The 23,983-nt window shown below is 41.6% G+C and overlaps 1 protein-coding gene across 1 annotated transcript in view; it reads right to left on the reverse strand.

Moving 5' to 3' along the window:
- Nucleotides 1–516: 516 nt before the first annotated feature.
- The window catches only part of USP35 (ubiquitin specific peptidase 35), a 62,549-nt gene continuing 39,082 nt past the window's right edge, over nt 517–23,983 (reverse strand). Inside the window, 13 exon segments of the mRNA XM_074303970.1 lie at nt 517–3,825; nt 7,972–8,745; nt 9,001–9,038; nt 10,246–10,275; nt 10,394–10,553; nt 10,555–10,695; nt 10,697–10,828; nt 10,831–10,924; nt 13,267–13,373; nt 16,260–16,353; nt 18,478–18,671; nt 19,768–19,926; nt 23,468–23,569. Of these exon segments, the coding sequence (XP_074160071.1) occupies nt 3,652–3,825; nt 7,972–8,745; nt 9,001–9,038; nt 10,246–10,275; nt 10,394–10,553; nt 10,555–10,695; nt 10,697–10,828; nt 10,831–10,924; nt 13,267–13,373; nt 16,260–16,353; nt 18,478–18,671; nt 19,768–19,926; nt 23,468–23,569 (2,199 nt within the window). The 3' untranslated portion in view covers nt 517–3,651.

The raw sequence follows: 23,983 nt of genomic DNA on the forward strand, positions 1-23,983 counted from the left end.
GGTCCCGAGTCTGGCCCAAATGCCAGCTCCAACTGGCGAGGCTGGGTCTTCCCCCTCCCAGGTAACTTAGGCAAGGAAAGAAGCAGTGATTGGGCCCATAGGATCTCAAAACTGGTTTCAAATCCAGCTCTGCTACGTGTGTGTGATCTTGGGCAAATTACTTTAGCCCCCAGGCCTGTTTTCTCCTCAGTAAAAAGACCTAAACCATTCAGCTGCAAGGTCTCTTCCAGATTTCATTCCTATGAACTTCAGAGACTACTTCACTATCAGAACAAGAATTTAATCCACAATCCAACCCTGATACATATTCATCTAGTGATCCCCTAGCTGAAACTGCCCCTAAAGCCCTTAGCCCTCAGGCTCCTTTTCTCATCATCACACTAAGCCTGTGTATATGTCAGCCTCCCATCCCATCCTGGCCCCCTTCTATGAAATAGAAGATGTTTGAGGGCAGGAAGTTTTTGATTTTTTTTTTAAACATGTTGAAGTCCAGCCTTAAGTCTCCTATATCAGACCTTTTGATAAATAGTTGTTGAAGTACTCACTACTTACTACCTATAGCCCATTTCATTCTGGGGCAGCTCCCCTAAATAGAGAAGAAAACCTGGTTGGTGAGCAAGATTGGGAACGACTTATCAAGCTGCAATGAAATCATGAATTTATTTTTGTGTCACTGTCCCCAGGAAAGTAAAGCCAAAATTGGATTGTGGGAAACCCAAGACTGGAAGGTAAAAAAAGAGAACAGGATGCTTAGCATAGGGGAAAGATGTTCACAAAATTTATCTACACCCTTTGGGAGAGGAGAGCACCCTTGGACTCAGTGCCTCCCTCTAGGTCCACGTGCCCTTCCTCCCCCTTCCCCTGCAGTTACTCCCGCTACAGACCTCCCCACTCACTTATTACATCAAACAAAATCAGAGCTTGCCAGGCCTGTGACCTAACCCCTGAAATCCCACCTATTAATTTTGTTTGGTGGGGTTTTTGTTAGTTCAAGACCGGGTCCCCCCAACCTTACCAGTGACCTGCACAGAAGGCAAGGACCTGCTGATCGGTTTCTGACCAAAGTCAGTTTACTTCTCCATAAGCCATTTAAGGGGCTGGGCTGTGAAAGAGGGACCTAAGGACAGGGTCACCCAATTAGTGTCAGACTTCCTTGGGCCCCTGGTCAGCTTTATCCCTACTGCATCTCAGAACTCCTGAGTTCAAGCAACCCATCAGTGTCAGCATCCTCAGTAGCTAGAGTATCAGCTCTCTCAATGGAACCCCCCTTATTACTGTGCTAAATGGCTGATAATGGCAGCTCAGTCATGCTGCACTCCAGCTTTTCTTACAAAAAAGTTGGGAGATAAGGACAATGAAGATCAGAAGGGATGCAACTTCCTCAATGTTGCATATGGAGCAAATAACTGAACTCCCAAATCCTGTATACATATTAAGCTAATAGTATAAAATGCTCCCCCATCTCCCCAATTTAAAAAAGAAAAAAATACAAGGATCTTAACATGGACAACTTGAAGGGGCTGATCAGGCACCACAGTAAACTGGAAATGGGCACTCTCAGATCAACCCCTTGCTCAGCCTCAGTTTGCTCATCTATAAAACGGGGATAAAAAACCCCCCACCACCAATGTGACTCGGAAATTGAAGGGATAAACTGAAGCTTTGTGGTTTTAGTGAAAATGCTGGATCAGAGGCTCTGGGTGTGAATCCCAGCTCTACCTGTGAGTATCTTTTGAAAGTCATTCACCTTTGGAGGTCTTCCCTTTCCTCATTTGTAAAATGAGATTGGACTAAGGTCCTTTCAGTGCTGACTCTCTTTGGTTTCCAGGGTTCCTTCCAGCTTTAACCCCATGGAATAAGATGGGAAATCGACGGGGAAAGGATCACAGAAATGTAGCTGTTACATCCCAAAGGGAACCATTTGCTGGGTCACCACTACTCTCTTCTAAATGCAAAAGGCAATGTTTTCTCTTAGTAAAATAAATAGCATCCTGGGTAAATCTGCCATATTTTAAGCAGGGCCAAGGGATCTGACCAGGCTGGATCTCCCCTGTCCTAGAGAAGAGGTTGGAGGGTTATAGAGGTGAGTGCGCAGGGTTATTCTCCATCAGACTGTACATCCAACTGGCAAAAGCTGGTAAAGAATCCTGGCTTTGTTCCCTTCTTGGACCTCAGTTTCCACATTTGTAAAGGGGCTAGATTAGATTTGTTCTCTTACAGCTCTAAATTTGATTGTTCAGTAATGATCCTATGATTCCATTGAGGCCTTTTGGAATGAGCGAGTCAATTAAATTAAGTGCTCTGCTGAACATGCTAGAATTAGAGAGGCTTAACCATTAGGTGTTGTGGACCCCTCTGGTACTCTCAGTAATGCTTATAATAGACCCCCTTCTCAGAGTCATGCTTTTAAAATAATTGAAGGAAATGCTGAATTCAGTGGTGAATGCAAATAAGATGTGTCTGAATTGGGTTGTTTTTTTCTCCCATCCAAGTTCATGAACACTCTGAGATCTATCCATGGAACTGTTGGTGGGGTGAAGGAGGGGAGGTCTGTGGGTCCCTCTGCACTAGAGGGAAAAGAAAGGCTACAATGACATCACACTCCTTCATTCATCCTCCTCCATGCTCCCCAATTTTGAGAGTCCAGGGTATGTTATCCGGGAATGATGACATTATTTGCGAGTTGAGAAGTCTAAGGGGAGAAAGAGAAAAAGGAAAAGGGATAAAGGGACAAATGCTCTATGATTGCAGCACATTAGAACTATGAAGGCTTCTTCCCAAACCTGATCATGTACTTTTGTAATAGAATATAACTTACATAAACCAGGTCCAGGGGAAAAAGCATTTGTCTCTGACTGGTAGGTACCATATGTGCTTGAGTCAAAGAATTATTACTGTAGGAACCTGAAATAGCTGTTATCACACAGCAGGTATTCCAGTGGAATCAATGAGAACATTTGTTTATATGGCGTTTGAATGGACCTTTACATGTTTTTTGCTGGGGTACTCTCTCAAGACTCAAGTCCTGATCTAGTTCCTAGAGCAAATGGGCCAGAAGCACACGCTCCCATGGGCCTTAAGCTGGGCGCGAACCATTAACTTCTGCCTCTACCCCTCAGAAAAGGGTCAGAACCTCCTCCTTAGATGTCCTTCCCTTGGAAGGTGTCGTCAGGGAATCTCAGAGCTTGAAGGGACTTCAGAGGTCATCTAGTCTAATTGTACCTGAATAGAAATCCCCTCTACAATGTCCCCAATGAGTGGTCATCTGCCTTCTGCTTGAATATCTGTCTTGATGAGGAGCTCACTCCCTATGGAGAAGTAGCCTGCTCCATGATTAGACAGCTCTGATTGTTAAGAAGTGAGCTGAAATCTACTTCTCCTTAACTTTCTCCCATTATTCTTAATCCTGCTAGGAAGCTAGGGAAGGAAGAACAGGTCTGGGTTTAGGAAGTACAAGTCTGCTTCCTCTGAAGATAGGACCCTGTCCAACCTAAGTCCTCAGGGCTTGGGGAGAAGTTGATATGGTGAAATCTGAGCTCATCCCATCTTGTCTTGCCTAAAGAATAAGGGGCCTGAAGTGGCCTTGCAAGGGAAGGATTATCAGAGCAGGCTGGGGACTAGGAAGAGTGCATGGGATTGGGGTTAAGGCCCCTAGAAGACAAGTCTGTGGAAAGAGCTGCCGCTGCCTCCAGCTGCAGGATCACAGCCCCCTGGGGAGCCTTCATCATCCTCATCCTTGTCTTCATCAAAGTCCCTCCCCCACGGGGGAGATTTGGGGAGTGTGGAGATGTAGGCTGATCTGCTTCTGGCCTCCTTTTCCTGCTCCTGGAGAGAGAGAGAAAGAAAGAGGAATTTCAGGTAAATGAGAAGGGAAAAACAAGCTTATGGTCAGGACTGAATATCAAGGATGATCCCACAAAAGTGGCAAGTCAGGAATGTCACGGAATCAGAGCTATAACTGGGAGCTTTGACGATGGGGCAAATACCTAAAAATGTCTCCTTGGGCAAATAATTCAAATTGTACCTTCAAATCAATGTGATAATTTATTTGAAAATAATAAATGATTAAGATAAATTCAGTTGGACAGGAGGGAGCATTATAACTCTAGTGACATCTCTGTTGCTAGAGTGCTTGTGTTTGATTTTTGCATTTTTTAAATTTTGGTGCCTTGGGACAAAGCTCTGATCACCCCTCTTTAGTTATGGCTCTTACAGAATCAGAGAACACTATGATCACAGGTCTGAGGCCTTAAAGATGATCTAGTTCTCCTCTTATTTTAACTGAGGATCAATGAAGAGAAGTGATTGCTTATGATTGCACAACCAGTTAATCACAAGGCCAGGAATTGACTTCAAGGAAAATAATTGTCTAATGGGAGGATTTCAGGTAATAGAGGAAAGGGAGGCAGGCTCTAGCTACAGAAAGAGTATTTCAAGGTAGTGTATAACATACAAATGTCCCTGATTTCCCCAGAATAGTTAAATTATAGCAGGAAATCAAAACAGTAGGATTCATTCTAAATTCCAGGTGTGTCCCAACTAACTTCTCAAGAGTGTACGCTAAGGTTTAGATAGGCTGCGACTATAAAATATCAGGAATGAATGTTTAACAAACACGCTAGAACTTGGATATCCAAGAGAGGGAACCTGAGGATTCCAGTGCTGGATGGAAGCATTGAGTGAATACTACACTTCATGTAGAAAATGAGAATCTGATGATCTGAGGGGGTGGGGAGAGGCCTGGAAGCACCAGATGCTCTCAAGTTCACCTTCAGATTGCACCTTTTCCCTCAGAAACCTTCCTTGTTCCCAGAATGGTGTGATAGGAAGAATTCTGAACTTGGAGATAGAAGACCTGCAAGTTCTATAACTATCACTTATGTCAACTAGATGGAATAGTATATACAGCTTTGCGCTTGGAGTCAGGAAGACCTGAGTTCAAATGTGCCTACAGACACTAGCTAAGAAGCCTTGCATAAGTCATTCACATTTCTGTCTGCCTCAGTTTCCTTAACTGAAAAATGGCAATAATAATAGCACCTACCTCACATGATTATTGTGGGGGTCATAGGATAATATCTGTAAAATGCTTAACAATACCTGACACATGCTAGGTAATTAATGAATGCTTCTTTTCTTCTTATTTGTGTGTGACCTGTGTCAAACTACTCTAAGGTCCCTTTCTGGGTCTCAGTTTCCATGACTTGCACTCATAGATCACAGGAATATTTGTTGTTTAGTCATTTTAAGTTAGTCGACTCTTCAGGACCACTTTTGGGGTTTCCTTGGCAGAGATACAGGAGTGCTTTGCCATTTCCTTCTTCAGCTCATTTGACAGATGAGGAAACTGAGACAAACAAAAATTGGAATATTCTTCAAAAAAACCTTGCCCAAAGTTACACAGCGACAGTGTCTGAAGCTGTATTTGAACTCGGGTCTATGCTGACTCCAAGCCTGACGCTCTATCCACTTTGCCAACTAGCTGCCCTCAGAGAAATTTAGTAATATTTCCATAGAAATGGGAAACTGGGCCAAGAACTCTGCTCCTTACACTTATATACAGAGAACTCAGAGAATGTCAGAGCTGCAAGAAGCTTAGAGATCATAGTCTGACCTCCTTTTACAGATGACCCAAAGTCCAGAGACATTAAGTATCTCTCATAGCTGCAGAGGCTATTTGGTTCAATCTGTACTGATCAGACTCTGTTTAAACACCTCCAGTGATGGGGAGCTCATTTTCTTCCAGGACAGCCTGTTCTGTTCTTGGACATCTTGGATACAGAGATCTTTGTTCTTTTAAATTCAGACCTACCTCTTTTTAAAAGAGAGGACCCATGGGTATAGTTCTATAGTTAAGAGCCAAGAGAGATTAATTCTCTATCAAGCAGCCAGACTGGTATAATCTCTCACTCCTGACTCCTGCCCTGGAGACACTAGAGAGCAGGTACTTTTAAGAACATCTTCAGTCCCAAGATCCCAGCCCTATCATCTTCCATCTTTGTCTTCCAGGTGCCACCTCCTCCATGAAGTCCTTCTTGATTCTTTCCCTCTCCCCATATCTTCGCTCTCTCCCCCTTGCCTCTCCCTCTCCCACCCCTACTTAGATCATTAAGATTAGATTTAAGATTTTTTGGACAGAAGATCTGCATTGTCCCTTCCTGATTCAAGATGCAATGAGGCAGGTTTTCCACATGATCCCTTGCCTGGTCCAGAAAGCTATTCCAAAAGAAGTTTCCCCATACAGTCCGGATATATTGTAACCAGGACTGTCTGGTTGTGGACCAAAGAGGCAGGCATGATGGGATGGAAAGTATCCTGAATTTAGAAAATCTAGGTCAAAGATAAGATCTGGGTTCAAATCCTACCCATCCTTAAGGACCCTAAGTCACTTTTCCTTAGTTATCCCTTCAGTAAAATGAGGGAATTGGATTAGAACAGAGATTTTTTTGTGTGTCATAAACCACCCCCCACCCTAAGGTTAGACTGGTGGACTATGGACTTCTTCTCAAAATAATGTTTGTAAAGATAGAGAATAAATACATGGAGTCACAAAATTATCCAAGTATATATTTTTTAGAAACAAGCTCTTAAACCCATCATCTGGAAAGTTCCTCCAAAACTTATGATCCCCGATCACATTTATTTAAATATCTAGATTCTAATCAAAATAGCTCTTTACTATATAAATGAAAAAGTTATCAACTCTGGTCTTCAAGATTCTCTATAATCTAGGTCCCATTCACCCTTCAACACCCTGGGTAACTCTGAAATTAGAGAGCCCTCCATCCCCCTTCACATGCAGCTTTCTCCTATCTCCCTCTTGCCCTTTGCTCACACTACCCCCAAACCCTGGCGTGGAGCAGCTAATTTCTTTTGACCTCATCTGGTGAAGACTCTCCCTTATTTTACGATCCAATTCACACAGAAGTTTGTCCTGTTGAGCAGGGATAGGCCCACCTGGACACAGATGGGCAGACACACTGACAGATTCTTAGTCTCCCTGAAAAGGGAATGGGAAAGACTCCTAATTTCAGTCACCTCTGCATATGTGTCCATTGGAAAAGAACATGAAAAACATGTTCTCTGTGTTGATGAGAAAAGGACACAGAAAAGCATTGTTCCAGAGGATCATTGAAGAAGCAGAAGGATGAAATACAAAGATCACTGACTTCCAGAAGACTCCTGGTTTGAGACACTTTTATGAACTTTCTTCTCTCTGAGACTCACTCTATGGTCTAATCTAGCTTTAATATTCCATATTCTCTTTTCATTCTATGTGCTAAGGTCCCTCCCAACTCTAGCATTTGAAATTCTAACATTCTGTGTTCTATGGCCCCTTCCAGCTCCATCATTCTATGTTCCAATGTTCTAAGAGCTAACATTCTACAGTCCCTTTTAGTACTAATGTTCTATGGTCCCTTCCAATTCTAGTATTTGATATTCTAATATTCTGTCTTCTTTAGTCCCTTCTGATTCCAACAGTCTATGTTCCAATATTCTAAAATCTAAGATTCTATAGTCTCTTTTTAGTACTAACATTTTATGTTCCACATTATAACCTTGAGTTCTAAAATCCCTTCCGATCTGAACATTGTGTGACTCTCTAAATAGCTGCCTCCCTTAAGGGCAGTCAACTTGGGACTGATTAAAAAAAAAACACAATTCAAATACAATGTTTAGGGGAACACAGCTGATGCATAAAGCAAGGCACAGCTGTATCTGTGAGGTGGTCCTGGCAAACTTCACTTCAAATACAAGGTGCATGAGGTCAGGATAGCAAGGGAGTAGCAATGTCCAAAACTTCCCTTGAGGGACATAAACATAAAAATAGCAGTAATAGTTAAAAGCACTCCCATAGTGCAGATGGGTTTGCCGAGGGCTCATAACCACCCTGTGAGGGATGTGGTATGAATGATATTCCCGTGAGCACACTGGAGACTCAGAGAATTAGAAGGGTCCTGCTCTGCTCACCTGCAGGTAAAGAATGTTGTCTTTAGATATGGCTTCAATCAAGTCTTTGTGGAGGGCTGGTTCAGTGTGGGGTCTGGGTGACTTGGGTTCTGCTTTACATCCTTCTCTGACTCTCTGCCTGTAGAACAGCACATAAGCTGTGTCCTTGGGAAAGAAGGAGGTGACATTACTGACTGATTCAAAGGAGGAGAAGGAGACCCGGGTGTCATTGAACAAATACCACTGGCTCTCCAGTCCTGGGGGCTTTTCCGCAGCTGAGAGTCCTGTGGTCTCTGGTGGGTTGACTACGGCTGTGGCTCCCTCACGGGCATAACAGTAGTAATGGCCACTTTCTGAAGAGATACCCGAGTGCACCACAACACTGCAAAGGTCATAGGCTGCACAGGCCTGGCCCTGGTCCTGCTGAGGGCAGCTGCCCGCCATGGGAAGCCGAAGGAACAGGGGAATGGAGACGTTGTCCAGGATCTTCTTCCGGCGCATGGTCCGTAGGTCGAAGGAGAAGCGTAGGAGGGTGAGGATGAGGTAGCGGGGTCCCTCACTCAGCTCAACCACCTTCTCCGCATCCTGCAAGGAGGCACAGTGCTCACAGTGATAACGGTTCTCGGCTGTCAGCGTCTCTGGTGACAAGAAGTAATTGAGAAGATCTGGGACTGACCGAGAACCCTCAGGGCCACACATCTGCTCCCCAAAGGCAACTCCCTGGTTCCCTCCAGTCCTCAGGCCTAAGCAACCTTCTCCTTCTTTCTTTTTTTCCTCCTTTTCTTTCTCTTCTTCCTCCACCTTTTTTTCCTTCTTTTTCTCTATGTTTTCCTTTCCTTCCTTCTCATTTTTCTCCATCTCCTTTTCTTCCTTCTTTTTTTCCATCTCTTTTTTCTCCACCTCTCCCTCCCCTTTTTGTTCCACTTGCTCTTTCTCTATCTTCTCTTCCATTTTATTCATCATCTTTTCCTCCATCTCTTTGCCTTCCTCCTTTTTCTCCATCTCTTTCTCACCCTCCTTTTTCTCTATCTCTTTTTCTTTTTTCTCTACCTTTTCTTCTTCCTTTTTCTCTACTTCTTCATTTTTCTCTATCTCCTTTTTTTCCAACTTGTCTTCCTCCTTCTTTTGCTCTACTTCTTTCTTTTTCTCTACATCCTCCTTTTCTTTCTTCTTTTTCTCCACCTTCTCTTCCTTATTTTGCTCTACTTCCTTCTTTTTCTTTGTCTTTTTCCTCCATTTCTTTTCCTTCCAACTCCTTTTTCTCTAACTCATTTTCTTCTTCTCTCTTTTTCTTTACCTCTTTTTCTTCCTTCTTTCTCTTCATCTTTTTCTCCATCTCTTTCCCTCCCTCCTCCTTTTTCTTTACTTCCTTCTTTTCCTCCACCTTTTTTTCCTCCTTTTTTGACTCTACTTCCTTCTTTTTCCCTACTTCTTTTTTCTCTATCTTTTCTTTCTCCTTTTTTCTCTCCACTTCTTTTCCTTTTCTTTACCTCCTCTTCTTCCTTCTTTTTCTCCAATTCCTTCTTACCCCCCTCCCTTTTCTCCACTTTCTCTTTCTCCTTTGTTGGCTCTGTTTCCTTCTTTTTCTTTACCTCCTCTTCTTCCTTCTTTTCTCCAGCTCCTTCTCATCTTCCTCCTTTTTCTCCACTTTCTCTTTCTCCTTTTTTTGATTCCACTTCCTTCTTTTTCTTTACCTCCTCTTTTTCCTTCTTTTTCTCCAATTCATTCTCATGCTCCTCCTTTTTCTCCACTTTCTCTTTCTCCTTTTTTGATTCCACTTCCTTCTCTTTTTTAGCCTCCTTTTCTTCCTTCTTTTTCTCTAGCTCCTTCTCAACTTCCTCCTTTTTCTCCACTTTCTCTTTCTCCTTTTTTGATTCCACTTCCTTCTTTTTCTTTACCTCCTCTTTTTCCTTCTTTTTCTCCAATTCATTCTCATGCTCCTCCTTTTTTCTCCACTTTCTCTTTCTCCTTTTTTGATTCCACTTCCTTCTCTTTTTTAGCCTCCTTTTCTTCCTTCTTTTTCTCTAGCTCCTTCTCAACTTCCTCCTTTTTCTCCACTTTCTCTTTCTCCTTTTTTGGTTCCACTTCCTTCTTTTTCTTTACCTTCTCTTCTTCCTTCTTTTTCTTCAGTTCCTTCTCTTTTTTCTTCTTTTTCTCTAGCTCCTCATCCTCATTTTTTCCTACCTTCTTTTCTTCTCCTTTTTCTCTACTTCCTCTTTCTGCTTTTCTCATCCTTCTTCTCTTCTTCCTTTTTGTTTCTCTACTTCCTTTCCTTTTTCCTTCTTTTTTCTCCACCTCTTTCTCCTCTTCCTCTTTCTTTCTTTTCTTTCCCCTTTTGATTTTTCTTCTCTTCGTTCTCCTCTTTTTTCTCTCTCTCCTCCATCTTCTCTTCTTTTTCCTCCTGCTGCTTCTCTTTTTCCTCCTCTTTCTCCTTTTTCTGAGCCTTCTCTTCCCCCCTCTTCCTTCTCTTCTTTCTCTTTATCATTGTTTCCTTCTTTCTCTTTCTTTTCCTTTTCATCTTCTTGTCTAAAGTTGCCTCTATGTCCTCCAGGTTCCTGGAACCCAAGGATCTCAATGCTCACAACTGGGGGCAGAGCATCCCCCAGCAATGCAGTGCTTTCTCTGTCTCCGTGCCCCCTCAGTGCCTGGGGCCTGGGTCTTGGCTGGCGAAGGAGGGCCTTGTACCCTGACATCTTCCACTGGCAGCATGACAGAGCCCAGGCGACGGCGACGGCGGTCAGGAGGGTGGAAAGGCCAGAGAGAGGTCTGTGAATGCTTCCTCTCTGGTGGAGACATTGAGGCAGCGGAGGCAGCGGATCCGTGTCACAATCTTCCCACCAAACATTTTCTCTACAGCTGTTGGACTTGGACTTGGCTTGAGTTTAGGCTTGGCTGTTCCTCTGGTGGGGATGGTGTGTTTGACTGTTTGAGCTTCTGGCAAATTCTCTTCCCTGTTTTCTCCTCTTCATGCAATCTGCAGCAGGATTGGAAGGAGGGAGTGAAGAGAAGAAAGACAGACAGCATCAGAACATAGTATCTGTGCACATATACACATTTAAACACAATCATGTACACACTTATACACTCACATGTACATTACACACAGGTACCTATTTATGCATGCATGTGTATATACATATACAAATCATCCTTATTTATACATGCATGCAGCCACATGTGTTCATGTGTTCATAGATGGCAGATAGAAATACTACATTATACAAATGCACTCATTTACAGCCTGAGTTATTAATCACATACAGCCATTGAGACCTACAAATATATATATATTCTTCTTTACATAATCACACTATTGAACACGTACATACATAATGAAGTCACATATATATTGAAGTTGGACTGGGAATTATTGTTATTATTTTTTTTTTTGCAAGGCAATCAGGGTTAAGTGACCTGCCCAGGGTTACACAGCTGGTAAATGTTAAATGTCTGAGGCTACATTTGAACTCAGATACTCCTAACTCCAGGATCCATAGTGGCCCAAATATTAAATAATCAATTCTGTCTAAAGCCAGTCTTTAGAATTCTACTTTCTCAGTTCTTCTCTTACACCTCCTTCTCCCTAATTCTGTTTTTTTTAGAATTGTTCCAGGCCCTTCCTCCCTTTCCATTTGTCTGAGGCCATATGCTTACTCTTTCACTCCTAACATGAAGAACCCCCAAAAACTTTCTGGACCTGGGAGAAGTTTCCACAGGGAGTCAGGCTGCCATGTCTCTTATTTCCCTACCCTAGTATGGCACAATCGGAGAATAATCTCAGAATCCAAGGGACCTCAGAGCCATCTAGTCCAATCCCCTGACCTGAACAAGAATCTCTTCTCCAAGGTCTCCAAGGAGTCCCCAATAATTCACTGAAGATCTCCAGTGAGAGAGGCTTTAGGCACCATCTTTCACTTTGGACAGGGCTAATTGTTATTAGTTTTTACTTATACTGAACCAAAAGATGCTTTTCTGTAACTTGACACATCTAGAACCAAAAAACAAAAAAACAAAAAACCCCTAAAGGTACATATCATTCAATCTTTTTACAGAACCTCATAGAATCGAGCAAAGGGTTAACAGCAGTTAAGATTTGAATCTTTGTTTTCCTATTCCTACATTCTGCTCCAAATCTAAGTCTAGGTTTGAGGATCTGGCACATCTATTCATTATTATTGTGGGGTCTCTTGTTGATGTTGTTTTAATCTACCCTTCAATCTACCTAAAATGCTTAGAATTTATCTGCTTAGATCTGGAGTTTGATTCCCTATTTCTAACTGGCATTCAAATCCAGTGCTTCTGGTTCCACCCTCTGGGTCCAAGGAGAACAAGGCTTAGAAAATGATCAGAAATTACAAGACAATTATCTTGTCTCCCCTGAATCCTCTCTTCTTCAGACTAAATGACAGCAGTTCTTCACTGATTCACACGTGGTCTGATCTCCAGTCTCATATTATCCTGGAACTTCACAAACTTATTACATATCCTTCCTAAAATGTGGTTCCAGAAAGACACATGCATTTACTGTACACGCAAGCATTGTAGGTGATGGATAAAATCCTCAGGAGTCAGACTAACAGGAGTCAGTACACTAGTAGCTATCTCTACATAGGGTAAAGTAAAGAGATTAGATCTCAGAGAATTTCTTTAACTCCACAGGAGATGAACCTAAATTTAGTGTCTGAGACTTGGGAAATATTTCTATGGTCCCTCTCCCTCTCCCTCTCCCTCTCCCTCCTCTCTCTCTCCTCCCCCTTTCTCTCTCTCCCCCCCTTTCTCTCTCTCCCCTCTCTCTCTCTCTTCTCTCTCTCTCTCTCTCTCTTCTCTCTCTCTCTCTCTCCTCTCCTCTTCTCTCTCTCTCTCTCTCTCTCTCTCTCTCTCTCCTCTCTCTCTCTCTCTCTCTCTCTCTCTCTCTCTCTCTCTCTCCTCTCTCTCTCTCTCTCTCTCTCCTCTCTCTCTCTCTCTCTCTCTCTCTCTCTCTCTCTCTCTCTCTCTCTCTCTCTCTCTCTCTCTCTCTCTCTCTCTCTTCTCTCTCTCTCCTCTCTCTCTCCTCTCTCTCTCTCTCCTCTGTCTCTCTCTCCTCTGTCTCTCTCTCCTCTGTCTCTCTCTGTCTCCTCTCTGTCTCTCTCTCTCTCTGTCTCTCTGTCTCTGTCTCTCTGTCTCTCTCTCTTCTTTCTCTCTCTCCCCTCTCTTTCTCCTCTCTCTCTCCTCTCTGTCTTCTCTCTCCTCTCTCTCTCAGTGTCTATCTTTCTTTCTGTCTCTCACTGTCTCTTTCTGTCTTGGTCTCTGTCTATCTCTCTTTCCATGATCCCTTACCTATCCAACAGATACTTCAGGTACTCTGAGCAGTCCTGTTGGGCACCGGGGCTGAACCAGGGCGTCCAAGAGGCAGACAGGAAGCTCTCTGGGGAAACAGCAGGCCGCTAGCAGCAGAGGAAATAAAAGAAAGAAGGTCTATGAAACAGGGCACACATCACGCCAACTCCCCATGTTCCAGGGGCCAATCCATGCATTTCCCAAGCCCTCTGCATCCTCCTCTTCCTCTTAGCCATCTCATCCTTCTCTAACCCCTTAGGAGGATGTGCAGACTAGGGATTAAAAGTCAAAAGATATGAGCCTAAGTCCCAGCTTTGCCATCTGCAGCGTGGATAAAGCAGTGTGGTGGGGCAAAAGGAGTTTAGTTTTGGATTTGGAGGCCTTCAGTATGAAGTATAAAGCTTCTGCTGCACTTCATAGGGTGACTCTGAATAAGTGACTTGACCTCTCTGGGCTTCCTTTTTTTTAATAAGATGAAGGCAATGGCCAAGATATTAAAGAAAGAGAAAAAATATCATTACACAAAACAAAATATTTGGAGCAACTCTTCTTGTGGTAACCAAAAACTCAAGGAAGTACCTATCAAGTGGGAATTAAGTAAACTATGGCATATGGATGTAATGGAGGCATTATTATCATGACATAAATGAAAAAACAGAGCATTTCAGAGGAAACTGGGAAGAACTTCTGTGAACTGAGGCAGAGTGAAGTGAGTAGAATTTGAAGAACATAATGATAACATAATAAAGAAAAATAACTTTCAAATCCTGAAGAGCTCTGATTATGCAAAGATAAACCACAATTCCAGAGAGAATGATGATGAAGAATGACATTCACCTTCTGCTAAGCAGAAGGACTTAAAATACAGAAGGAAATGTACATGGCCAATAGGAATATGCGTTTTGCTTACATACACGCAATTGTCACGATAATTTCTTTTAAATTGTGTAATCTTGGGGGAATGAGGAAATTAATTGTTAATTGGAAAAATAATAAAATTCAATTTTAAAAGAATTAATAGGACAAAAAATTAAAAGAAAAGAAAATCATGGCAAGGGTGGTGATGATGCATGCTTGTAATAATTTCTGCTACTAGGAAGGATGAGATCACTTGAGCTTAGAGTTCTGAGCTAACTGGGTGTACACATTTAAACTCAGCACCAACAAGGTGCATCTCTGGGAGAAAGTGAGAGAAAGAGCACCATGTTGTCTAAAGAAGACCTAACTAGCCCAAGCTGAAACTGAACAGGTCAAAGCTTCCCTGTAGATCAGCAGTGGTTTTAACCTATCAGTAGTCACTGCACTTTCAATCTGGGCAAGATGGGAAAACCCTATACAATCAATTAGTAAACATTTATTAAGTACTTACTGTATGCCAAACACTGTGCTAAGTGCTAAGGATACAAAAAGAGGCAAAGGAGTCTCTGATCTCAAGGAGCTTACCTCAAAATAAACAAAGTGAAAGAAACTGAATATGAAAAATAAATAAATGAGGGAGTTGCATGAAATGATCTCTCAGGTCTCTTCTCCATCTCTATCTTATAATAAACTGATTACCTCCCCTCTCTGGGCCTTAGATTTCTCATCTGTAAAAAGGAAAAATCTAACTTTAATGTTAGGAAAAACTTCCTAACAATAAGCACTCCCCAGTATTTTCACCTTTTTTTGTTGTGTTATTTGTGTGTGTGTGTGTTTTCTTCTCTTTTGTTCTGATTTTTATTATACAGCATGACAAATGTGGAAATACATTTAAAAGAATTGCACATGTTTAACCTATATTGGATTATTTGCTGTCTAGGAGAGCAGGAGGGGAGGAGGGAAGAAGAAAAATTTGGAACAAAAGGTTTTGTAAAGGTGAATGTTACTATCTTTGCATGTATTTGGAAAAATAAAAAGTTTTTATTAAAAAAACAATTAGAGCTCCAAAGTAGACTGGGATATCCTAGGAATTTCATTGGAGGTCTTCAAGCAGTTATTGTGGCGGGAATAGATTCTCGGTCAATTATGGAAGAAATGAATGATTTATGGATAGTCTATGAGTTCCTTTTAAGTGCTAATATTCTGTGATTCTGTCCTTAGGGCAGAACAGGGAGCCACAAGTAGGTGCAAGGGATTAGATTCTTACTAGATGGAAGGAAGAGTTTGAGGATGACTATCTAATAATAGAAAGAAGCAATTGCCTGAAGAAACTGTTACTTCCTTATCACCAGGTCTTAGGGCAGAGGCTGGATGACTATTTATTGGGAATGTTGTAGAGGGGATTCCCATTCAAATATGGGGTAGTTATTTTCTAACTCTGAGATTTTTATCACTGGCTCCATTCCATTCCACTGTTCTTCAGGTTTAGAAGGAAACAAGAAAAAAAAAACACAACTCTCATATTTCCCTAACCACAACCTTACTGCACACATAGCAATGAATCATTTTAATTAATTAGTCAAATTAATTTATTTGGACAATTAACATCATATATACCCCCCCCCCCCGGAATATCCATGCTATCTGCAATCTTCTCACCCAGGAATATCCCTCTGCCATGCCAGCTCCCTTCTTCTCTTGGTGAAAAGACCTCCATTTTGTGGAGGAATGGGGCCAAGCAATTTCCATCCTTCTTCCTGTCTCTGCTTTTGACTATCTGGACTTCTACACCATGCTCCTGAGATCTAGATACTTCCTCTCCTCCCACACCTAGATTTTCAGTTCCCTTTTGTGTGTTGTGTATTCTCCCATTACAATGTAAGCTTCTTGAGGGCAGGACCATTTTTCTTTTTTTTTGCTTGTATTTTTATCTTGGTGCTTAATATAAAGATACTCTAATTCACATCTCTTACACAAAGTCTTCCCACAACAGTTCAGCTCATTGCACTCTCTTTCTCCCTCTAAATTATTTTGTATGTCTGTCTACTTGCCTAAGCCACTCAGCACATCCTACAGTCTCATTGCCACCTTGCCTTTACCCCCACATTCCTGGCAGTGAGGACAGACTTAGTCACCTGACTGTGTTCAAGGAAGGCAAAAAGCCACTGCAACTTGGTCATCAGAGGCTGAGAATTGTCCTCAGGAAGATGCAGAACGCAGTGTCGGAAGCTCAAAACAAACCAGAGACATACAGGTTAGGAGAACTACTGGAACCAGCTTGTAAGAGGGGCCAGAAGGGTCTGCCCTGGAGAAGACAGGATTTAGGGGAGTGTCATCATATATGTCAAGGACTGTCACATGGATTCAGATTTTGGCTCTTTCTGTTTGACCCCAGAGAGTTAATAAATGGATATTAATGCAGCTGATGCAGGGAGGCAGACTTTGGCTCAGGGGAATTTGTTTGTTTTGTTGTTGTTTGTTTGTTTGTTTGTTTTTATGGGGAAGACAATCAGAGTTAAATGATCACACAGCTAGTAAATGTCTGAAGCAACATTTGAACACAGGTCTTTCTGACTCCAGAGCTGGTGCTGTATTCTCTGGGAGAACTTCCTTTTTTTTTTTTTTTTAATTATAGCTTTTTTTTTTTTACAAGTTATATGCATGGGTAATTTTACAGCATTGACAATTGCCTTCTTCTATAGGCACTCCTTTCCCCCACCCCCTCCCCCAGATGGCAGGTTGACCAATACATGTTAATATGTTAAAGTATAAGTTAAATACAATATATGTATACATGTCCAAACAGTTATTTTGCTGTTCAAAAAGAGTCGGACTTTGAAACAGTGTACAATTAGCCTGTGAAGGAAATCAGAAATGCAGGCGGACAAAAATAGAGGGATTGGGGAATTCTATGTAGTGGTTCATAATCATTTCTCTGGGAGAACTTTCTAAGAATTAGAGCTGAGGTGGGTATCTGCCTCTGGAAATGGGAGGACAATGACATCATAGGATGTTAACATGAGAAAGGGCATTAGGCTTTCATCCAGCTTAACAAACTCATTTTACAGGGGAAAAAAAAACTAGAGAAAAATGTTATTTAAAGTGAAATTGGCCAAACCTGTCTTGGGGATATTGCAGAGGCAGAATTGAACTCAGAGCTGCAAACATAGGAAATTGTATATACATCTATCTATCTATCTATCTATCTATCTATCTATCTATCTATCTATATATATATATATATATATAAAACAGAAAAGGAAACTGAAACCTCCCCAAGATTTATCAAGGTCACATGGGCAGAATTCAAATCTGGCTCTTCTGATTAAAAAACCTAGTTGATGGGCATGTGGGGTGAGGGGGATTCCTTCTGATGCCCTCAAATGACAGAAACTTTCAAAGATTGATCCCTTTAGACACTGAGAAAAGAGAATGCTTCTATTTTTTTATCTGAATGATAAAAAGGGAGGAATCTGGGGCAGCTAGGTGGTGCAATAGACAGAGCACCAACCCTGAAGTCAGGAGGACCTGAGTTCAAATTTGGCCTTAGACACTTAACACTTCCTAGCTGTGTGACCCTGGCAAGTCATTTAATCCCAGTTTCCTCAGCCAAAAAAAAAGGGAGGATCACCTCACTTGGGGTGCCCAGAGATGACAGGTGCCTCAAGATGTTTGCTAGGTCTCACAGAGGATGCGATATGATGCGGTACAGTGAGAACCAGACTGGAAGCTGGGAGAAATGACTCTAGCTAGTCTTGGCTTTGCTTCTTGGGCCAAATAAATTTCCCTCCTTCACTTCTTTCCTCCACAAAATAAAGGGTAGAAGCTTTAACTGTTAGGAAGTTTCCTATTGAAAAGAGCTAAAATCTGCCTCTCTTGCAATTTCTATCCCTGGCACCTTGCTCTATGCTCTGGGGCCAAGCAGAACGAGTCTGATCTCCCTCTGTATATACGTGAAGACAAGTCTTGTCTTCTGGTGAAACACACCCTCAGGTCCTTTGACTGATGTTTCTATAGCACAGTCTCCAGTTGTTCACTATCTTAGCTCTTGTCCTCTAGACATAAGCCCAGGTAGTGTAAATGTGAATTCCAGGGTTTTCTGATGGGATGGTATCATGTTCACTGATACACACTCCTGGGTGGAGCATCCAGGAGCCAGGAGCATGATCCAGCAGGCCACCCAAACTTGACCCCCAAGCATTTTTCTGTTGGTCTGGGTACAAGCCAGACCTCACCTTGTCTAAGGACCTTTGGAACCAGCTACCTCCCAGAACCCCAATAGGGAAAGTGACACCCTCCCTTCTATCTCTTGTGCTAGGAGCAAAGTTAAGAAATGCCTTAGGGACTACTTACTCAGAGGCCATAAACAGAGCCTGGATCACACTGTTCATGTAACAGGTGTTCCCCAGGTTGATGAGGCCAATCTTGCCTGTGTCTGACTTGGCTGCCAGCCGAGGGTAGAAGCACACCAGCTCATTCTTCTGGGAGGTCCAGGCATTCTGTCCCAGGAGCTGTTTGATCCTGTCTTCATTGGGAACATGGAAATCCTGAGGTAGGAGCAAAAGGAAGAAAGGGCACTGGGGCCGAGTCCTGAATGCCACCCTCCCCTGGGAAGCCTCCCTGAACTGAAGCCAGCTAATCCCCGGCAGCTCCATGCACTTCTGACTCACACAGCTACACCTGAATGTGCAGAAGCAACTTGGAGGAGGGAAAGAACCCTGGGACAATAATCAGGGGTAGTTCAAATCCTGGCTTTGCTACTTACTAGCTGGGTGATACCAGGAACGTCAATCAAACTCTCTGGATTTCAATTTCTTGATAATGGTATAAAACAGCTCTTGAGAGGAAGTGTCTATATTCTGTCCTAGAATTCTATATTCTAAAGTTCTTTCTATAGTACTAATATTCCTCCAGGACTAATATCCTTGTTCTAAAGTACCTTCCTGCTCTGACATTATGTGTTCTAAGATCCTTTATGGGTAGAATATTGTGTTCTAAAGTCCCAACTGGCTCTTACATTTTATGTGCTAACATTCTGTGTCCTAAAAGTCCTTTTTAGCTCTAAAGGTCTATTTTCTAGTTTCTTCTAGGACTAATATTCTATGTTCTAAAGTCCCTTTTAGCTTCAACATTCTATGTTCTAATCTCTTCAAGATCTAATATTTTATGTTTTAGTATTCTTTAAAACGCCAATATTCCATGTTCTAACATCCTTTTCATCCCTAACAGCCTATATTCTGAATTTCCTTCTAGTTCTAATATTCTTTGTTCTAGACCTCACAAGTCTAATATTTTATGTTTTGAGATTCCTTTTGATTCTAACATTCCATGTTCTAACTTATTGTGTTCTTAATTAAGTCCCTTCCACCTCTAACATTCTAAATCCTTGTCTTTTCTAGACCTAAAATTCTATGTTCTAAAGTCCCTTCTAGTTCTAACATTCTCTATTCTAAAGTTCCTACTGGTGTTGACATTTTATGTTCCTTTTAAGGTAGCTCTGGCCTCCTATGGTTTGTGTTCTAGAGTCACTTTCAGATATGTGACTCTGAATCAACTGTATGCCACAGACTTTTAAAAAATAAAAATAAAAAGCTCAGAAAACCCTTCCTTGTTACTCCTGAGAGATGGGGGTGGGGAACCCACCTTGATGGCCTCCATGACCGGCTCATACAAGTCTGGGAAGCCTGAGAAGCGGAACACCATGCAGTGGATCAGCTCTGCCAGCTCTTCCAGGCAGTTTGCTCGGGAGTTGGAATCCTCTTCCGCCAGGGAGGCCACCATTTTGGGGATGTGTGGGAGAAGCTGTGAGGACCACAAGAAGCTTGGCATGACTGTAGAGACTTTGGAATGGAATAACATGGCACCAGACCTAAAGTCAGGAAAACTTGAGTTCAAATCTCCCCTCAGACTCCTATTAGCTGTATGACTCTGGGTAAGTCATTTAATCCCTGACTATCTCAATTTCCTCAATCATAGAATAGAGGTAATAGTAGTACTTATCTTCAGGATTCTTGTATCAAATAAGACAACATTTGTAAAAATACCTAGTACAGTATCTGGCACATAGAAAGTCCTTTAATTATTACAATAGAAATCCAAGTTTCTGGACTTCTTGTTCTGGCACTTTTCAGAGCCTCAGTTTTCCCATTTGTAGTAGGTGCTGTCCACCACAAAGTCCTCCTCTGATGCTTCATTGACGCATGGAGATGACCTGAGACCATACCAATGGAGTCCAGGCTCTGCTATGTTCTAACAGACCAGAAAAGTTTTGAATATCGGCTCAGCAGTGGATATTTATGTATCAGATAAAAACCAGTATCATCTGAAGGGGGGGAAGAACTCATCACCAACTAGATTATTAAATGTTCTGGCTTATAACTCACAAAGACTATTCAAGGTGTGATAGGGCTGGACTTTATATCAATAGAGGGGGCAAAAAAAGCAGGGGGTTCGAGTGGGTGGTGGGTGAGAATAGCAAAGTACCTGAACTTGATGTCCTAAGGACTTGGGTTCAAATCAACTATTAGCCAGGTGACTATACCTTTGTCAGTCTCAGTCTCCTGATCTGTAAAATAGGGTTTTCTGCTTCGTCCTACCCAGGGCTTTTGTGGGAGTCCACAAAAAGGTAAATTCCTCAAGAGTGGTGATTATTTAATTATTTTGTTCCTATCCTGTGTCTAATACAGAATCTGGCATATGGCAGGTGTTTAATAAGTATTTGTTTGGCTGACTGGTTAAAAGGCCATGTATTTTACATATGCACATAGGGTTTGGCAATCTTAAAGTGTGGCATGAAACTAAAACAAAGATAATATTTTATCATATATTACTATTAGTATTCTTTAGGAAGAATATATCATGGGGCTGAAAGGGCTTACACAAAAGAGAATCCTTAATAAGCTTGAAGACTGAATCACTGGGTAAGCTGACACTAGGATAACCCTATATAGAGCCCTAAATGTGGGTCCCAACCCCATATAGGGTCTCCTAACTCAATATGAGGGTCATAAAATCATGACTTATTATCAGTGAATATTTGATTTAAGTCTTAGATGCCTTTACTTAAAACCCAAGTCTCATAAAAAAATTTCTTGGTAAAAAATGGTAGCAAGTGGAAAAAAGTTTAAGAAGTCCTTCTGTAGGAGACAACATTCACTGGGAGGTATTGAGGTCTGGGTTGCTAGTTGAAGGAACGAGGTATATTATTAATTATCTGATCCCAGCCAGGGGACTACTAAGATATTTTAAAACAATGAAAAACAAGATTTCTAGTGGGGAGAGACCTTATTGTCTGGTATTCAATACACAGGAAAACACCCCATTTCTTGTTTACTTGGTTCCCTACTTCAAGAATAACATCTCTGTCCCATCCCTGGCCCTACTTTTCTTTGCCTTTTGAATTCTCATTTAGCTTTTTTTTTTTTTTTGCAAGGTAGTTGGGGCTAGATCACACAGCTCATAAGTATCAAATGTCTCAGGTTGAATTTAAACTAAGGTCTTTTTGATTCCAGAGCTAGCGCTCTACTACACCATATTTCTTCCTTCCTTTCTTTCTTTCTTTCTTTCTTTCTTCCTTTCTTTCTTCCTTCCTTCCTTTCTTTCTTTCTTTCTTCCTTCCTTTCTTCCTTCCTTCCTTCCTTCCTTCCTTTCTTTCTTTCTTTCTTTCTTTCTTTCTTTCTTTCTTTCTTTCTTTCTTTCTTTCTTTCTTTCTTTCTTTCTTTCTTTCTTTCTCTCTCTCTCTCTTTCTTTCTCTCTCTAAAATTCTTTATTCTAAGCTCTCTCACAGTTCTGACATCATATACTAAAGTCCCTTGTTCCTACATTGTGACATAAAATGCTCTTCTAGCTCTAATTCATGTTTTTCCTCTACTTATGGGCTCTATAGTTATCATCTTCCTTATTATTTTACTTTAAAAAATGTATAAAAGCCATCCCTCTCTCTTTTTCAGCAAAGCTCTGAGAGAATGAGGAAACACTCATTTCATTCAACATGTAACTTTAAAAATATGACCCTCTCTGGATTTTTCTCCCCCTCCCATCTTTTTAAGGAGCAGCATTCTCACACTAAGGGCTTGAGCTCCCCCTACTGGTCTAGTATAGGCCATTCCACAAAGTCCCCCAAACCTGACTTCCCATTAATATTATAGTCCATAGGGATTAATTTCCTGTTGGAAAAATCCTGGAGACCCTGTTTTGGAGGTTTGGGAGTGATGGTCCTTCCTTATCTAACACAATGGTAGTTTCTCAGGTCTCCAAATTTAATAGATATTTATCAAATGAGTACAAGGATGAAACTAGACCCAGGCCCCAGCCTAAATGGACAAACCGGTAAAGAAGGCAATGTTTTTACTCCTGAGAATGGGAAAGGATGGTATTAAGGGCACAAATAGAGAGATTTGCCTTATTATGGAGAAGAGCCATTTTATCTTTGAGATATGATGGTGACGATTAAAGCATGAAATTTAAAGTGGCGAGGAAAGAGAGCTTGTTAAGTGACTTCCCAAGGTCACATAGCTATGCAATAAACATTTATTGAATCGAAGAAAAAAAAGTGAAGGCAAATTTTCTCTTCTATCTATGACCTTCTATCCTACCCAGTGCCAGGAAACTACATGAAAACAGGCTGGGTAAGATGGGCACAAGAAATTGGGGTAATACCCTTGCATAAGAAATTGGAATAATAACTTTTGCATGAGAAATTGGAATAGTAGCCCTTGCACAAGAAATTAGAATAAAGGTTGTCTACAGGTTGTTCATGAAGGAGAGGCATGATACGGGGAATACAGAATGGAAGGATAGAGTATTATTATTATGAAAACTATAAAGATAGGTTCCCAGTGTCCTACTTACTCCATTTGCTGCCACCCTACCTTGCCTTCATCCAAAAATGCAGAAAACCAGGAGAAAAATGGTAAGAGTTACAGACCCTTCACTGTTATCACAGAGGGATCTCAGGGAATAGTAACAACAATAAAAACAACAGCTAGTATTAATATTGTGTTAAGGTTTCCAAAAAACTTTACAAAAATCATCTCATTTTATTCTCATGACAACCCTGGGAAGGTAGGTGCTATTATTATTCCCATTTTACAGCTGAGGAAACTGAGGTAGAAATTGGTTGACTTGCCTAGGGTCAGACAACTAATAAGTGTCTAAGGCTAGCTTTGAACTAAGGTCTTCCTGATTCCAGTTCTTATGCTCTACAGCCAATGGAAAGAGGTCAGGATATCCAGTGGCAGGTCCAACCACTTCTTTTGGGGACCCTTTTTCCCCACTTTCCAATCCCATCTATACTTGCAAAAAAGGGAAGTCCCAGATGTGCAGTCTTGCACAAACTCCTTACCAGGTGGAAGGCTTCATGGGAGTGCTGGAAACTCAGAAGCATATACTTGAGAACAGAGAGCGCAGCCTCCCTCACAATGGGGTACAGCAGTTTGGAGAAAACCTAAAGAACATAGAATGCTAGGATGTTAGAAATGGAAGGGATCTCAGAAATGGGAATGTTAGAGATTTGAACATAGAACATTAGAGATGGACGGGAACTTAGCACACGGAATGTTAGAATACTGACTTATAATGTCAGAGCTGGAAGGGACCTTAGAGCAAAGAATGTTAGAACACGGAACACAGAATGTTAGAGTAGTATGACAGAAGAAATCATGGCAGATGGATGGATGGAATACTATTGGCAAGTAAGAAATGATGAAGGGAATGGTTTCAGAAAACCCAGAAAGACTTATATATGAACTGATGCAGTCAAGTGAGCAGCAGCACCAGGAGCACAATCTACATAGTAGCAACAACACTATAAAGACAAACCACTGGGAAAGAGGTAAGAACTTTGATCAATGTAATGATC

This window comes from Sminthopsis crassicaudata, chromosome 3 (assembly GCF_048593235.1).
Source record: "Sminthopsis crassicaudata isolate SCR6 chromosome 3, ASM4859323v1, whole genome shotgun sequence".
Classification (NCBI taxonomy): domain Eukaryota; kingdom Metazoa; phylum Chordata; class Mammalia; order Dasyuromorphia; family Dasyuridae; genus Sminthopsis; species Sminthopsis crassicaudata.